This window comes from Colobus angolensis, unplaced genomic scaffold, assembly GCF_000951035.1.
Source record: "Colobus angolensis palliatus isolate OR3802 unplaced genomic scaffold, Cang.pa_1.0 Scaffold35, whole genome shotgun sequence".
NCBI classification, from domain to species: domain Eukaryota; kingdom Metazoa; phylum Chordata; class Mammalia; order Primates; family Cercopithecidae; genus Colobus; species Colobus angolensis.
This window is the reverse complement of record NW_012116821.1, coordinates 7193580-7212347: the sequence shown is the minus strand read 5'-3', so window position 1 is coordinate 7212347 and position 18768 is coordinate 7193580. Positions and strand designations below refer to the sequence as shown.

At 37.8% G+C, this 18768-nt stretch overlaps 2 protein-coding genes across 4 annotated transcripts in view; both read left to right on the top strand.

The window, feature by feature from the left end:
- CEP57L1 (centrosomal protein 57kDa-like 1) overlaps positions 1-6891 on the top strand; it is a 72654-nt gene extending 65763 nt beyond the window's left edge. For 2 of the 3 annotated variants that reach the window (XM_011952816.1, XM_011952815.1), the window contains exons 8-11: positions 1719-1796; positions 1963-2156; positions 3269-3413; positions 5738-6891. In XM_011952816.1, coding sequence (XP_011808206.1) covers positions 1719-1796; positions 1963-2156; positions 3269-3413; positions 5738-5959 — 639 coding nt within the window. In that variant the 3' untranslated portion in view covers positions 5960-6891. Of the gene's footprint in view, positions 1-1718; positions 1797-1962; positions 2157-3268; positions 3428-5737 lie in introns of all 3 variants that reach the window. The other variant, XM_011952817.1, reaches the window with a different exon arrangement.
- Positions 6892-8819: 1928 nt separating this feature from the next.
- LOC105519519 (putative uncharacterized protein C6orf183) overlaps positions 8820-18768 on the top strand; it is a 72055-nt gene continuing 62106 nt past the window's right edge. The window contains exon 1 of the mRNA XM_011952888.1: positions 8820-8868. The gene's annotated coding sequence lies outside the window, so the exon portion shown is untranslated. The remainder of the gene's footprint in view (positions 8869-18768) is intronic.

Here is an 18768-nt window from a genome sequence, read left to right as displayed (position 1 = left end):
ACCATCTGGACCAACATGTGAAACCCCATCTCTACTAAAATACAAAAATTAGCCAAGTGTGGTGGCACATGCCTGTAATCCCAGCTACTTGGGAGGCTCAGGCGGGGGAATCACTTGAACCTGGGAGGTGGAGGTTGCAGTGAGCTGAGATTTCACAACTGTACTCCAGCCTGGTGACAGAGCAAGACTCCATCTCAAAAAACAAAACAAAACAAAACAAAAACATTTTAGGAACATGGAATATTTCAATTGACAATTTTCTTAAAAATTAGTCCAGTGTAGTAGAAAAAAACCACAACTTCAGAGCTGGGAAACGTGGTTTCAAATTCTGGGACTCCAACATTTAATAGCTTGGACAAGTCAAATAACTTTCTGGAGCCTCAGTTTCTCATCTATAAAGTGAGGATTATACCATTATCTCCCTCACAGGACTATACTAATTTGTTGTGAGGAGTTAATGAAATAACATGGGAAAGCACCCAGCAGAAGAGTTGGCACTTACTAAAAACTCAAATATTTTTTGAATCTGAGTGGCAAAAAAAAAAAAAAAAGTAGAATACATGTTTGCATGGGTTGAAGCCTAAAAGCAAACACCTAAATATATTGTTGGTAAATGTGGGAATAGTCTCACTTATTTTGGTTTTTGTCTCTTTCTGTGTGCCTGAAGGGAAATGGCTTTGGCATCTTTCTTAGCCCAGGTTTCTAATGGGAGAGGGTAAAGAACACAGTCCTATCATGGTGCTGAAATATATAACCACACACAGCAAATTGGTTTGGAGTATGGTGTGGTTGTTGAGGTGAAATTGATTATTGAGAGGCAATGAAGAATGGTGTCTTGTTGCTTCATCACATCTACTGAACTCACAGACTGCCTGCTTGCCAGAGCGTTTGACTCCTCGGGGTGGAGCAAAAGATTTCTTTCCTGGGTGGAGCAGTCTGTCTGTGGTCAGTGTACAAGAGTTGCTATAGCAACCTCACAGCTGTGCTCTGTCTAGCAGAAACTTGGTATGATTTCACAGATTTTGTTCACTTAAGTAAAAAATAGAGTTGTTTGGTTTTTATGTAATTAGAAATTGAAATAATGGAATTGGAATTTTCTAGCCAAGGCAGGTCTCAATTTTGATGAAACTGAAGCCAGAAAGTTCTAGTGTTTGACGCAGCAGGTATTGTGACTATATTCTGATACTGGAAATGGGAGTTGGAATCCTGAATTAGCTGTACTTGGGCGGATCATTGGCAACCCAGCTATTTTTATTAGGTTGTAGATAAAGACAGGAGGGTCAGAGGGAAATGTTCAGTTTTCAACAATGTAAGATTAAAGTGGGAGATTCTTAGTACATAGTAAGCTAACTGGCTGGGATAATGTAGACAATGTAGTTTTTTTGGTAGCTTTCTTACTTTATTCGTTTTTCTTTTTCTTTTTTTTTTTCTATACCTGCAGGTAGATGTGAGAGCTGTCTTTCTTTAAAAGTGTAATTTTAACTATAAATATGTATTCTTTTTTTCTTTCTTTCTTTTTTTTTTTTTTTGGTGGGGATGGAGTCTTGTTCTGTCTCCCAGGCTGGAGTGTAGTGACACAATTTCAGCTCACTGCAAGCTCCGCCTCCCAGGTTCACACCATTCTCCTGCCTCAGCCTCCCGAGTAGCTGGGACTACAGGCGCCTGCCACCTCGCCCAAAATAATTTCTTATTTATGTTTTTTTCTTGTCAATCTCTAGAAAACTAAATGTATAAAGAGAGGACCACCTTGGCAAATTTGTTCAAAGTTTGGAGCACTGCCTTTTGTGGCTGAAAAGGTGAGAGGGGATAAAATGAAGATAATTGTTCAAAAAAACTCCTGTTTCATTGTAAGTGCTATTAAAATATCTTTAGTCATTTAAAATTATTCTCAGTTGTTTCTTTTCCCATAAGTCCACCAGTGCAAACTGTTCTGTGAATGCAAGTATGCAAAACCTTTTGCAGAGGAGGCAACATCGTGGCCCACATATCCTTCAGAAACCTTTTAACGTGGCTGAGACTGGATGTCTCCCCAGGCCTTCTAGAACAACTTCCTGGTGTAAGGCTATTCCTCCTGACTCAGAAAAGTCCATTTCCATTTGTGACAATTTATCTGAACTTTTGATGGCAATGCAAGATGAACTGGACCAAATGAGCATGTAAGTATTTATATTTTTTTTTTTAAGAGACAGTGTCTCGCTATGTTGCCCAGGCTAGTCTTGAACTCATGGTTTCAGGCAGTCCTCCTGCCTCAGCCTCCCAAAGTGCTGGGATTACAAGCATGAGCCACCGTGCCTGGCCAGCAATTTTTATTCTTTATCAGGAGAAGTACCATATCACTTTTTCCTCTTAGTCTTAAGAACAATACCACTTATAAATTCTTAAAGGCCTTACTTAGCCATTTGGACAGATCTGTTGTCACTATTTTTCATTGTATTTGTTACTATTTAAAATTTCAGTTCTTTATAACTACTACTTTTTCATTCTAAGGTATTTCTGTATTCCCAAGATCTGGACTGATAGCTACTACTGTCATTCTAACATATAGGATCTGATGACCTTAGATTAAAATTCACAAAAGCGTTTATAAGAAAAGCTCTCCTTTTGTGTTTTAGAATCTTTTAGCTGAATGAATTATTTCATTAGGCAAGTAGGAATGTAATTCCTTGTTTTAGACTCTGGCTGGTCTGCATTACAAATTTTGAAGCATCTATAGTAAGGAAGATTTCCATATGGGATACATTATATTGTGCCCACTTGCTTAAATATATATTCAGTAGAAATTCCAGAACTATGTGATTTTGCTGACCAGCTAGTTGACCTAAGACATCTGTAGAAGATACAACTCTTTCTGTTAACAGCATTTCAGTAGGCTAACTCCAAATCCAGAAATTTTTCAGGCAAATACTTCCACAGCTGGAATTCTTCCAAAGATCCTATATCAGTAATGAGGAAGAAAGCCCTTTAATACCTCTGTTAAAGACATCACACATTTCACTACATTGAGCTATGAGCATCAGGAATTCACAGATTTTTTAAATTTGCCTAGTAGTCTTAAGATATTTCCAAAGGTATTTAGTTTCAAATCACAGGAGCCTGGTTATAGTTACCATAGATTTAATTAAACAACCCTAAAGAAAGAGGCTGTTTTTAAAGGTTAATATTTAAGTCTGACTAAAATTTTATGATTGAACAGAAAATTGCTTAATTATGGCAAAGACATATATGCAATAAACTATAGTAGTGCTTAATATTTGCTATTCTTTCATAGGGAGCACCAAGAACTACTGAAACAAATGAAGGAAACTGAAAGCCATTCAGTCTGTGACGACATAGAATGTGAACTAGAGTGTTTAGTCAAGAAAATGGAAATTAAAGGAGAACAAATCTCCAAACTGAAGAAGCATCAAGAGAGTGTAAGAAGGCTTTAGTAAGAGATTTTAATAAAAAGATAAAACATGTGGATTCAGTGTTGTATCTCTGTACGACTTTCCAAATTTGAGGTCTGTGTATGGGATTTAGTGAAAAGATGGATGGTAGTCACTTAGGCCTATGACAGAATAGAGCCATCTGTCCCACTGGAATAACATGGACCTCCTACGTAACTCTCCAAGTTAAAATTTTTTAAGTGAGCAAATAGGTTCAGTTATGTATTCAGAAATTGCTTTGGGGAAATTGTGAGGTAAACTAAACTTGCCTTAGCAGCCCTCCAATTACCCTTTTAGCATTCTTTTTCCTCTTCCTTCTCTCCTCTAATGCCTTAATGATACCCCTTATGTCAGCAGGTCTCTTATTCACTACCAGACATAAACGTAGCTCCCAAGCAGTGCCCCAGTCCTTAAAGCATGATTTCCCCTTTCCCAAAACAGGCTGTGTTGTGTTCCATTCCCTGGGGACCTATACTCAGCTAGCTATAGTGAGTAGGACAGGGATGGTGAGGAAAACTCTATACTTCTGTTAAGATGTAATAACTAAGAATAGCTAACAGTTTTATTATTTTAACAGAAGAATCATGGAATATAATATTTAATTCCAAGACAATAACTACGCAGGTTGAACTTGCAGCGCTATTACACTGCTGGAGCAGAAGGCAGAGGGAGCCTTTCCCAGGAACCCTCAGGTCACCTCATGTAGCCATCTGCCTATGGACAAAATCATCATTCATATAAGTTAATGATATATGAATGTCACAAATAAGCCTCCCTGCCTTTTATAGGAAAGTAATAAAAGATGCAGAATATTATTACTTTTATTCTTATTGTGAGAAAGAAAGGAAGAAAGAAGTGAAATTTTTAAAACAAATATTTTTATTTTTATTTTACTGGCTTTTAAGGCTATAATAAGTAAAAATTTCTGTATGTTTTGGAGTGAAGATTTTACAACTTGTACACTTTCTTGAACTTGCATAGGAGAAACTTGAATAGAAGAATGATCATTTTTAAAACTCAGGTAGTATATATATACTGTATTTTGAAAAACATGGTTTATATTCCATAATAGCTATACCAGTATAAATTTTAAGCATTTTATTATGATAAATGTAATATCTGTAATAAAAATTGATTGTTAACCAAATAGAGAACTAGGTACTCACCCAAAGTCTGGATCAGCTCTACAAATTAGACCTATGCTCAAGTGAAACAGATTAAGTAATGGGTTAGACTTTGAAGAAATGGGTTTTGGCTAGTTGATACGTATTGTTTTTGTTTAATTCTGTCTGCCTCCACTATTACCATATACTACTCAAGGTGATAAAGTTATTCCCTTGACTTTTTTTAAAACTGCCATTCAGGAGTACTTTAAATTCCGGAATATACAAAAGTATTTGTACACAAAGGTATTCCTGAATTTAAAGTACTCCTGAATGGCAGTTAAAAAAAACACACATGGCCGGGTGCGGTGGCTCAAGCCTGTAATCCCAGCACTTTGGGAGGCCGAGACGGGTGGATCACGAGGTCAGGAGATCGAGACCATCCTGGTCTACACGGTGAAACCCCGTCTCTACTAAAAAATACAAAAAACTAACCGGGCGAGATGGCGGGCGCCTGTAGTCCCAGCTACTCGGGAGGCTGAGGCAGGAGAATGGTGTAAACCTGGGAGGCGGAGCTTGCAGTGAGCCGAGATCGCGCCACTGCACTCCAGCCTGGGCAACAGAGCGAGACTCCGTCTAAAAAAAAAAAAAAAAACACACATATTTATACACATACATATATATATATATATACACATGCATACACACACGTGTGTGTGTGTATAATTTTCAAAACTTGATACTCATTCCTAGAACCAATTATTAGATTTGCTGTTAATGTTACCAGAAAGGTTCTTCTCTCTGCTCTCTGTTCTCTGGTTTTTACCAGTTATCTTACATACAACCTTTCCCCCCAATCTCTGCAGCCCATGTTGACCTTATCTGACTTTGGCCTTCTTATATATATACTTTTTGTCTTATTCAAAGTTATCCTGGTTCATTGTATTCTCTAGTTGTCACATGTATGCTTTTTTTCACTAATAGGAGCAGTAAGTTCCTTGAAAGTAAGAACTTTTTTCTTCATTATAATTCTACCTGACAAGCACAGTGTTAGACATGTAATAGATGTTCAATAAATTAAAAACTTACCGAATTGAACTTTTTAATGTTCAATTTTAACTTTTTAACTTTAAACCATCAATTCAACCTATTTTGGAATATATTTTTAGTATATTTTTGACTAAAATGTTAGACTTTTTTTCTCTCCAGGTCCGTAAACTGCAGCAAAAAGTTCAAAACTCAAAGATGAGTGAAGCTTCAGGTATTCAGCAAGAAGACAGCAACCCTAAAGGATCAAAGAACATAAAACATAGCCTCAGAAAATGTTTGACTGACACTAGCCTTTTTCAGAAAAACAGGAGCTTTCATCCAATACGAGTTCATAATCTTCAAATGAAATTGAGAAGAGATGATATCATGTGGGAACAGTAACAAAATAGCAAAACTGTCACCTTAATGAACTTTGTCAATGAGACCCTGAATTGTCTAAAGTGGTTTTAATTTAATATAACTTTGTGACATTTTGAATCATGTTTCTAGCTTCTATAAGACATGAAGTTGCAGTATTTTTAAATTAATGCCTAATGACCTACTGGGTTCCAAATAATAAATTAATTGCTTTTTTGTTTTTCTTATTGATTGAAGCCCATAACCTCATCTTGTCTTAGAAACATTGTTTGCTTTGCAGATATCTTAAGCTAAATTTAAGAAATTGTACTAGATTGACAATATTCAAAATTGAGTTAAATCTGAGCTACAAGTACCATTCATTCCACTTTGCATAGGTTTGTAACCTTAAAAACCAATGTTAAATGAACAGAGTTCAGAAAGATCATTTAGCTTTCCTGGTGCCTTCTTTCTATTTTGTTTTAGAGCTGTGAAATGTTTTTCTCTTTTGGAAAAGGAAAAGCTTAACAATTAGACAGTTTTATGAAGAAGCCTTTAATCCAAGTTTTATGAGACAATAGGAACCCATAGCTACTTAATTTTTAGGAGACAGCAATTCGGTTGCAGAAGTTTTCCTCTGCTATTCCCATTCTCTTTTACAAAACTAGTTTTTTTAAAAAAATAATGATCCATTTTATCTTACTACTTTATAACTTTTGCTGACTTCTATTCTTTGCATTGTATGTAATGTCCATCAGTATAAATTGAGACTGAATTTCTAGGACCCACAAAAGTGGTATTTTTTTTTACAAGAGAGTATGGAGGAAGAGGAAGCTGGACATTAAATTACCTCATCCAGCAGAAATTCAGGGTAGTATGGTATATTTTAATTTTTTATATTTTAAAATCAATAATGTCAAAAAATGTCATTGTGTATGCATGCTTTGTAATAAATTTGCACTTGATCGTTTTTCTGGGTGCCTAGGGGAGCTAGTATGACTCTCCTGAACTCTTGGTTTCTCACTCAAATCCTCTGAAGCAGCTGTGGGACTAGAGTCGTGAACTGAAGTAGAAATAGAGGACAGACAGAAAAGGTGTAATGGAATGGAGGAGCTCAAATATAGGGTAGCAGTTTAGGAAATGGTGATTCCTAAGGGACAGAGTTGGAAGTATGTATTTACTGAATTCTTTGAATCCACAGCTAATGGAGTGTTCAAGCTATAGATGTGAAAGGTTTTTTAGGTCAGGTTCTTGGGAAGCTAAGGAGAGCAATTTTTACAAGACAGTTTTTCTGTTTTCCTAGGTAATTCCCAAGAAACTTATGTAGGAAAAAGTTGGTGATTATGGATCTTTTGGGGAGGAGGAGAACTATAATTCATTCTAATGGTGAGAAGAGATACCATGTTAGAAGACCTTCCACATCTGGAAGCAGGGAGGTGACTGAAGATGGGCACGTTGATACTTGGAATTGTCCTTGAAAGCAGTTAATGGCAGAGATCAAAATTTCCTCCTGGTATAAATAGTGCATGTGCTCTTTGCCAACTTTCACCCTCCTCATTCACATCCCTAGCTCCTTAGCCCTGGAGATGTTCCATAGGGTGTTTGATCTAAACTCGGTTGTATCACCTTACCTGTTTTTCTACTTTGCCTTTCCTCCTTGAGGATATGAGTTTTATAGTTTAAGCTTGGCTTTGTGCTAAACTTCTTAGCTTTCTGCTATCCACCAGGACCATAATGCAGACCTATAGTTCTGTGCCTTTGTTTTCTATACATTTAGGAAGGTGGCTGAATATATTTAGTTATTAATAAAGTCATTACCTGTGAAGATATGTATTGCTTTAAAAATTATCATTAAAAATTTAAAAACCGGCCGGGCACGGTGGCTGACACCTGTAATCCCAGTACTCTGGGAGGCTGAGGCAGGCGGATCACAAGGTCAGGAGATCGAGACCATCTGGACCAACATGTGAAACCCCATCTCTACTAAAATACAAAAATTAGCCAAGTGTGGTGGCACATGCCTGTAATCCCAGCTACTTGGGAGGCTCAGGCGGGGGAATCACTTGAACCTGGGAGGTGGAGGTTGCAGTGAGCTGAGATTTCACAACTGTACTCCAGCCTGGTGACAGAGCAAGACTCCATCTCAAAAAACAAAACAAAACAAAACAAAAACATTTTAGGAACATGGAATATTTCAATTGACAATTTTCTTAAAAATTAGTCCAGTGTAGTAGAAAAAAACCACAACTTCAGAGCTGGGAAACGTGGTTTCAAATTCTGGGACTCCAACATTTAATAGCTTGGACAAGTCAAATAACTTTCTGGAGCCTCAGTTTCTCATCTATAAAGTGAGGATTATACCATTATCTCCCTCACAGGACTATACTAATTTGTTGTGAGGAGTTAATGAAATAACATGGGAAAGCACCCAGCAGAAGAGTTGGCACTTACTAAAAACTCAAATATTTTTTGAATCTGAGTGGCAAAAAAAAAAAAAAAAGTAGAATACATGTTTGCATGGGTTGAAGCCTAAAAGCAAACACCTAAATATATTGTTGGTAAATGTGGGAATAGTCTCACTTATTTTGGTTTTTGTCTCTTTCTGTGTGCCTGAAGGGAAATGGCTTTGGCATCTTTCCTAGCCCAGGTTTCTAATGGGAGAGGGTAAAGAACACAGTCCTATCATGGTGCTGAAATATATAACCACACACAGCAAATTGGTTTGGAGTATGGTGTGGTTGTTGAGGTGAAATTGATTATTGAGAGGCAATGAAGAGTGGTGTCTTGTTGCTTCATCACATCTACTGAACTCACAGACTGCCTGCTTGCCAGAGCGTTTGACTCCTCGGGGTGGAGCAAAAGATTTCTTTCCTGGGTGGAGCAGTCTGTCTGTGGTCAGTGTACAAGAGTTGCTATAGCAACCTCACAGCTGTGCTCTGTCTAGCAGAAACTTGGTATGATTTCACAGATTTTGTTCACTTAAGTAAAAAATAGAGTTGTTTGGTTTTTATGTAATTAGAAATTGAAATAATGGAATTGGAATTTTCTAGCCAAGGCAGGTCTCAATTTTGATGAAACTGAAGCCAGAAAGTTCTAGTGTTTGACGCAGCAGGTATTGTGACTATATTCTGATACTGGAAATGGGAGTTGGAATCCTGAATTAGCTGTACTTGGGCGGATCATTGGCAACCCAGCTATTTTTATTAGGTTGTAGATAAAGACAGGAGGGTCAGAGGGAAATGTTCAGTTTTCAACAATGTAAGATTAAAGTGGGAGATTCTTAGTACATAGTAAGCTAACTGGCTGGGATAATGTAGACAATGTAGTTTTTTTGGTAGCTTTCTTACTTTATTCGTTTTTCTTTTTCTTTTTTTTTTTCTATACCTGCAGGTAGATGTGAGAGCTGTCTTTCTTTAAAAGTGTAATTTTAACTATAAATATGTATTCTTTTTTTCTTTCTTTCTTTTTTTTTTTTTTTGGTGGGGATGGAGTCTTGTTCTGTCTCCCAGGCTGGAGTGTAGTGACACAATTTCAGCTCACTGCAACCTCCACCTCCCAGGTTCAAGCGATTCTCCTGCCTCAGCCTCCCGAGTAGCTGGGATTACAGGCGCCTGCCACTACACCCAACTAATTTTTGTGTTTTTAGTAGAGACGGGGTTTCACCGTGTTAGCCAGGATGGTCTCGATCTCCTGACCTCAGGTGATCTGCCCGCCTCAGCCTCCCAAAGTGCTGGGATTACAGGCATGAGCCACCACACCCAGCCTAAATATGTATTCTTAATCCATGATAAGACATCAAAAATTAAATTAAAATTTTACTTGTAATGTGAGAAATCAATCTAAGGGGGGAAGAGGCCAGTTGGTTATGCACAATGGAAAGAGTGTGCATTGCGGACAGAAGTGCAACAGCTGCCATTATTGGTGTAGAGTAAATAGTGAAACTCCTAATGGGGTTTCCTGGAACTCTATTCAGCTGTAACTAAAGCTTTACCTACTGAGAACATTTAATTGTAGGTGATGTTTAGATAAGTACAAGCCGACTCTCAGACATATGACAAGACAATCCTCACTAAGGCATAATAGCAACTGAGATTTTTAAAAAACACTTTAGTGCTATTGCACCTTTTAATTAAAGTGAGATGAGGACAAATAAAAGTAATATTGACTGTCACTCATCTGAAAATAAATTTAGTTATTGGTAATTAAATAGACTTTATCAATGCCTCAGCCTTTTTCTTCATATTCCATCTACTTGTTTTCATGTAACTTTCCTTTCAATTCGTTTTTTGTTTTTTTTCATGTAACGAGAATTAGACATAGAAAAATTATAAATTTAAGCCTTAAAATAATGGCTGGGCCAGAGTTTGTAGTTACTTTTGCTGTAGATTGTTTTCTTAAGGAATTAGGTGAATTTTTTTTTTTTTTTCCTGGTAGGTTTATTGGGAGTGTTCTCTTTATTGATATAGATGGATCCAGTTCCCATTTGGGGCCGAGCTCTGTGGCTTGTGCCTGTAATCCCAGCACTTTGAGAGGCTGAGGCAGGCGGATCACCTGAGGTCAGGAGTTCAACACCAGCCTGGCCAACGTAGTGAAACCCTGTCTCTACTGAAAATACAAAAAAAATTAGCTGGGCATGGTGGCATGCAGTCCAGCTACTCGGGAGGCTGAGGCAGAATAATTGCTTGAACCTGGGAGGCGGAGGTTGCAGTGAGCCGAGATTGTGCCTCTGCACTCCAGCATGGGCAACAGAGTGAGACTCTGCCTCAAAGCCAAAAAAAAAAAAAAAGGAATAGCCCAGTGTTGTTTGTTTGGGGAGGGGCAGGGTGTGGTTCCACCAACAGTGGGCACCAGAATGGTGCTTGCTTTGATACTATGCTATGGGGAAAAGGTTTGAGAGCCAAGAGTCCTTTATTTGGATGTTGGTATCCAATAAATAAAACTTGTTCATCAGTACGTATTTATCTCTAATTATTGATCTCAGAATACTGTACTAGCTACTATGGAATTTCGTTTTCAAGTTAATTATAGTCTTGAGGAGAGATAAGACATATATATTTAAAAGGAAGAAAACAGTAAGTGACATGAAAGGCATAATGACTACCACATAGCGGATGCTCAATAAATATTTATTTGCCTACTAAATGTTTGTTCTCGTCTACTGATAAAGTGCTTTAGAAGTTGGCCTGTTTGTAATTTCTTCATTTTCTAACTATCTGGATTTATATACCTTCACCTTTTTAAATTTTTTGCTTGGTAGCAGTATTGGTCTAGGATTTTCACTCTTTATTAAGCTTCTTGATTGAAAATACCAGTTCCTTTAGTAATTTCAAACATATGCTGGCCATAGCCAGTCTGTAATCAAATTCAAAGGCATGAGTGGAAAAAGTGGGTATGAAACAATGAGGTAAATGGAGAAGTGGGGGAAAATCAAACAATAATGACTTAGACTAAAACAGAACAATAAGAATTATACAGAAAGGTTATATTCTAGAGGCCAACTATTGACTTGCACAGAATTATGCAAAGGATTGCCATTCACTTTCCTTATGAACTTAAGCCCCTCAATTTCTACATACTTCAGCCTCCTCATTGGTTGGATCCAGTCAGTGTTTTTCATACTATATACAGTCATATCCTACTGGTGGATTGTCAAATCAATTTAGCATGTCACTACCAATTTTTTGTTTTGTTTTTAATTTTTTGAAATTGGAGTCTCGCTCCTTTGCCCAGGCTGGAGTGCAATGGTGCAATCTCATCTCACTGCAACCTCCGCCTCCCAGATTCAAGCAATTCTCCTGCCTCAGCCTCCCAAGTAGCTGGGATTACAGGCGTGTGCCACCATGCCCGGCTAATGTTTTGTATTTAATTATTAGAGATGGGGTTTCACCGTGTTGCCCAGGCTGGTCATGAACTCCTGAACTCAGGCAATCTGCCCACCTCAGTCTCCCAAAGTTCTGGGATTATAGGCATGAGCCACCGCGCCTGGCCAGCATTTTTAAAATGATATAAAATAGCATTGAAAATACCAGAATGTGGCCAGGTGCGATGGCTCACACCTGTAAAATCCTGACACTTTAGGGGGCCGAGGCGGGCAGATTGCCTGAACTCAGGAGTTCAAGACCACCCTGGGCAACATGGTGAAATCCCGTCTCTACTAAAAATACAAAAATTAGCCTGGCATGGTGGTATGTGCCTATAATCCTGGGTACTTGGGAGGCTGAGGCCGGAGGATTGCTTGAACCATGGAGGCGGAGGTTGCAGTGAGCTGAGATCGTGCCACTGCACTCCAGCCTGGGCGACAGCGTGAGACTCCCATCAGCAAAAAAAAAAAAAAAAAGGTCAGAGTGCATCACACAAAATTAAGGTAGCTAATGTTTTGTGAAACTTTGTGAGTACTGGGTTGTCATTTTTAATGTAGCCCTAAATGTTTTGGCGGGAAGAAAAAGTTGGCTCTTAATAAGTATTCAGGGAGAATGAATTTGAAGGATGTGGAGAAAAGTGGAATAGCCAATTTAAAATAGGAATACTCCCAAGTCCCCTGTTATGGATGTGCCAATCTATTGTTTATCCCAGAAATATTGTGTATCTGTTTCATGTGTTTTACAGATAACAAGTCTCATTTTAATCAATACTATTTGCATTTCCTGGTCTATATAATTCAAGTTTCAAACACTAGCCAACTTACATTAGAGAAATATTGCTTTTTTAATGTGGGCAAATAAATATATTCAATATGAATCCCGTAACAAAATGACCTCATTATTCTACCTCTGGGTAAAATCTAACCAAGCATGAGTCTTATGATTAGGAAAGAAATTTGCTCTGTGGGTGCTTCAGACAGTTTTACAGCCAATAAAGATGTGAGATTTGTGGGAGAAAAACTATCTGCATGTCTCCAATCTGAAGAGAGCAAAGATCTGTCATTTGACAAACCCTATTTTTCTGAGCATCGTCAGTGGCACCATAAAAATTAAAAACCTGATAATACCACCAATGTAGTACTCTTTAAAAACATGTCATCTTACTAAGCAATCAACCTGATTGAATATTTTAAAATGAGTAAGTAGATAAATATCTTACCTGAAAGATAGCTTCATTAAATAAACTAACTCCTGAAAGGATTTCTGTGGCTTTTAATATCCTATTTAACAGATTTCATATAACCATATCAGCAAAGCCACTCTCCAGCTCTGGACTATGATCAGAAGGTAGGAAGAAGTGTTATAGGGTAATGAGCAATAATAAGGCCACCAAATATAATCCCATTATAATGGCATTCTACCCACTGGTAAAAGTTTATTCACCACTACAAATTACTAAACCTAAACAATTAAAGAAAGAAATATTAGTCTTTAAGAAAAGAGGATTGTAAAGTGAGCCAGACATTCCAATCATAGCTAAAATAATGTAAAATAATGTAGTTTTCAACCTGACGGCTTAATATAATTAAGTAAATTTTAGGATAGGTTCTAAAAATCCTTGAGAGGCATTTTGTTGTTGTTGTTAGTTTGCCTTAAAGTTAAATGTACATTGACCTTTGGTATTTCTTGGAAAAACCTATTACTGAACCTAGTACAGAATGTGAATCATTTCATGCCTGAAATACAAGATTGATGTTTACAGGGCAGTTGTCCAGAATCTCGCTGAATTGGAAAGTATTTCACTCTTCATCACTATAAGTCCTTTTATCTTTACGAATGTATTCTTTAAAATGTAAACCATTTTGGTGCACAGGAAACCCACTCAAAATTAAATTTTAAAATGCTCTCAAGAATTCTGTGGAACATTTACAGTTTTGTAATTGACAATTTCTAGCAAAAGTATATTTAATATCTGGCAAAATATTTTCAGAGATAGCTTATCCAAAATATGTAATACATATGAGAGAATAGCACTGTCGAAATGCTTGAGAACATAGAAAGCATTATTGCCTTCATTTTCCCGGAAATGAACCAAACTACCAATTTAAAGCTGGGCAATTCAGTACCAGAGTTAAAAAGAAGTTACTTTAAAGATATCTGCTTTTACTTTAATCTCAAAAATAATTGATTTTTTAAAAAACTTATTCTATTTTATGTATATAACTTCTCTTTTGATAAACTTAGAAAAATTTATATCAGTGTTACATTCTTTGATTCTCTCAAGGAATGATTTAAATGGTGGACACTTAAGCCAAAATTTCAAACAGGGTTCTTTTTTCTTTGTTGTTTTACAGAATGGCTCTCAAGTTGAAAGAGGGCTGTGCCTTTGGTATTTGGGTAGGATATTTACCTGTGATTTCTGATTCTCAGAGCATTCCCATAAGTAATGCCACAAAGTAGAGTTTGATTCTCTTTTTTTTTTTTCTTTTTGAGACAGAGTTTTGCTCTTGTTGCCCAGGGTGGAGTGCAGTGATGCGATCTCAGCTCACTGCAACCTCTGCCTCCAGAGTTCAAGTGATTCTCCTGCCAAAGTCACCAAGTTTAGTCTTTTCATGGTGGAAAACAGTTTCCTCAAATAATCATCATATCAGAGGTCATCAAGGATACCTTAGATATCAGCATTGCCAAGACCAGGAATATAGTTATTAGACAGTAACTTACAGGAAAGGCTCAAGGTTTCATTTACATGGGAAATGAGAACTAGACAGGGTGATGACTGTTTTTGTTGTTAACCTTACCTCAGTGTTTTATTTCGGGTGGTCCCCAAGACCACCATCAGGATCAGTGATTCACTGGAGGGACTCACAGAACTCACACAAGCTATTAAGTTATGGTTATGGTATATTATAGCAAAAGAATATAGATTAAAATCAGCAACTGAAAAAAGGCACATAGGGCAAAGTTCAGGGTACACCAGGCACAAGCTTCCAGTTGTCCTTCGCCCATGAAATCATGTAGACAGCCCATAATTCTCTCAGCAACAATGTGTGACAACATTCTTGGAGAATTGCTAACCAGGGAAGCTCCACCAAGCCTTGGTGTCCAGATTTTTTCTTGAGGGTTGGTCACATAGGCATAGCATGGCTGATAGCCCATGTGACTGACCTTCAGTTTTCAGCCCCTCCAAAGTTGGAGCTAATACTACATGGCCTAAGGACCTCACCATTAATCACATTGTTAGCTTAGACTATCTGGTATGGCCTAAGGCCCCCAGGTAAATTAAAACGTTCATATCAGGCAGGATAGTCCAAGGACTTAGAGGTTATCTTGAATCTGGGCACAGGACAAACATTTCTTTGGAATGTGAAAAGTTTACACAATCAAGTCTTGCTATGTTGATCCTTTACTGCAGTATTGTTTTTTGTTTTCTGACCCAAATGTGATGTGCATTGCTTACCTATCATGGCCTCTGGTTATGCCTCCAAATTTCCTCCTAAAGCATAGATTTGACCATAAATTTGCTTAGTGATTTTCTAATTTAGTATCATTAATTTGATGACGAGTTTTACTATGTGACTGTCATAAAAGGCTATGTATACAAATGCTTAATATACAAAGACCTTCTTACAAGTCTAATTAATAAAACTAGGGCCATGTGTTACCACAACATAGGAGTTAACTTTGTCTGGAGGCTTTTTCAAGCCCAAGAGGTCATTACTTTATGTGTAAGATACTGCCTACATACTATACTGAAGTCAGGAACCAAGAACCAGTCAATTTACCTCAGCCAAGTTGCTTGGACTGCTTTGGTTAATAATGGGTTTGCCATATCTACTTTAATGAGATGTGTGGCATGGTCATGGTTACAAAAGTGATTTGTTAATTATTGCCTGGTAGGAAGGAGAACATGTTTTTTTGAACCTGTGCAAATAGCCACATGTCTATGAAAAGTAAAGGGACACTTTTGTGTCATATTTAACCATGTATACCATTGTTTGTGTACTTTTTAATGTCATTTTCTATAGGATTATTATTTTTGCATTTTCCTGACACTGTATTACTTAGAAGTTATATTAATAATTTTTATTAATTTTTTTCCTGAATCCTAAAAGGTCAGTTGGAACATGAGGCCATTTAAAAAATATTATTTCATTCCAGTTTATTGAAGGGTAGCCTATTGAGAGTTTGAGAAAAAGAAGAAAGGAATCTTTCCTTTCCTTCCCACCCTGCCCCTCACCCTACCCCTCGCCTTTCTTTTTTTTTTTTTCAGGGTCTTGTTCTGTCACCCAGGCTGGAGTCGAGTGGATGCAATCAAAGCTCACTGCAACCTCAAACTCTTGGGCTTAAGCAGTCCTCCTGCCTCTGCTTCCCAAGTAGCTGGGACTACAGGTGCATGCCACCACACCTGGCTTTTTTTGAGGAGACGGGGTCTCACTTTGCTGCCCAAGCTGGTCTCAACTCTGGGCTCAAGCAGTCCTTCCATCTCAACCTCCCAAAGCTGTGGGATTACAGTCATGAGCCACTGTGCCCAGCAGAATTTTTCTTATATGTCCGTTAGAAATAGAACATTAGCCACATGCTATGATTTCAATATGTCACTCGAAAGCCATTTGTTGGGGCTGAACGTGGTGGCTCACACCTATAATCCCAGCACTTTGGAAGGCAAAGGCAGGTGGATCACTTGAGGTCAGGAGTTCGAGACCGGCCTCCAACATGGTGAAACCCCGTCTCTTAAAAAAAAAAAAAAAAATTAGCAATTAGCTGGGTGTGGTGGCACGCACCTGTAGTCCCAGCTACTTGTCAGGCTGAGGCAGGAGAATCGCTTGAACCCAGGAGACAGAGGGTGCAGTGAGCCGAGATCATGCCTGGGCAACAGAGTGAGTCTTGGGCTCAAAAAAAAAACAACCTTGTGTTGGAAACTTAACCTCCAATGAAACAGAGTTGGGAGGTAGGGCCTGATGGATACAAATTACAGTGTCTAGGATGGATACTTTACTCTTTTCTCTTGATAAGGGAGAGAGGTTATGTTATGCACTGAGAACTTTTCAGATTTCTTGCAGAGGTCATAATGTTCCAGACAAGCCAGCAGCAGTCATTCCCATCCCATCACAGATCCAGGCTCATTTGTAGAATGGTTACACAAACCAAGCAAAACCTTCTGTAAAGTTTCTACCCTTTGCTCTAAAGTTACATAAAAACAATTTCAAAGTTTATTCACTGTGTATATTTTGTTCTTTTTCATGGTAGATTTGTCTGTTGGAATTAGATATCCCTAAATAGTTGTTCAAATGATGGTTTTTTCTGACTGTTCAATCTCCAACATATTTCTGAGGGAGAGAGGACATTGACTTCAGAGAAAGAAAGCTGTGTAATTACAAATGGACTATTACAAAAAACTATGCCTTCCTTTCTGAGGAGAAAAAAATGCTTTTAAAAAATTAATACACAGGCTGGGCGTGGTAGCTCACGCCTGTAATCCAAGTCCTTTGGGAGGCTGAGGTGGGAGGATGGCTTGAGCTCAGGAGTTTGAGACCAGCTTTGGCAACATAGTGAGACCTCATCTCTATCAAAAATTAAAAAATTAGCCAGGCACAGTGATGCACGCCTGCAGTTTCAGCTACTTGGGAGGCTGAGATGGGAGGATTGCTTGAGCCCCAGAGATGGAGGCTGTGTGAGCCATGATCATGTCACTGCACTCCAGCCTAGGAGACAGAGCAGGACCCTATCTCAAAAAATAATAGCAATACACAGAACTACCAGCCTTAATTTATAACATTAGCCACAGATGGATCAAATGTAATAAAAGTACAAAAAGCATGAGTCATTGGTTGATGGTAGCAGCTCCAGATCTCCAAGGGCTTCTCTACATTCCAGTGGCCACAAAAATATTTTTCTTAATTGATTTGAACTCATAGTGCCATACAAAAATGAAAAACAAGTTTCATCAATGGTCAGAAGACGAGAGAGAAAGTAAATCAGTGATGTAGGGAGTGATACGAGCAACTTTCCAATGTACTAGTGCAACCTATCGATTTGACCAAACTCATGTCTTAAGACCCAGATGCAAAGAAAAGATGTATCTTAGATGACAGAAGATAACAGAATCCTCAAGACAAAAACAAAGTACAATCAGATGTCCTGTCGTTGTTGCCTCACAAAGAACAGATCGACCATTAAAATGTGTATTTTCAACATTGCTGCCACCAAAGGAGAAATAAATGGCTGTTTACAAATCAGAACCAGTGTGGAAAGCAGACTTGGCCAGGAAGAAAAAACAAATGTGAAGAGCCAGAAAAAGAACTTGAATCGACTAGATTAAGACCTTATTGCCTCGGGACTGGAAATTGTATACCTCAGATAGCCCTTGAGTTGCTCTTCATGGACAGTGTGGTGGACTTCACCCTGGTTGATGGATACACAAAATCTTAGAGGAATCTATACAATTGTCAAAGAAATATAGACAAAGGATTTAGGGGGGAAAGTTTACTTTCCAGGAAAGTTTGCAAGCAACTCCAAGTTTTGAAAGGACTGGCTCATCAAATTAAAAAATACCAAAAAAAAAAAACAAAAACAAAAAACAAAACCCCACAGAATTACCAGTATTATCAAGCTTGTAGTTGTCTATTCATGGTAGAAAAGACAGCAATTTTCTCAAATGATTGTTATAGCCACAAAGATCATCACAGATTTTCATCTATTATCATTGCAAAAGTTGGCAATAAAATGGCTTTTATTAAAGGAATTAGTAAATTATAAACAAAACTTAAGCATTATTTTATTTTGGGAAAGTGAATGACAGTGACCCTGTTTTTTGTTTGCTTATTTTTCTCAGGGTGCAAGATATTTTCTGACTACAATGTACATGTTGATAATGCTCTGATAACGGCAGGGCAGTGTGTACATTTTGCTTTCGCACATACTTCTTTTGATCTTTGGTAATTTCTTTAAAAAATGTTTCCATGAACAGATAATGAGGTGGTTTATTATTATTTG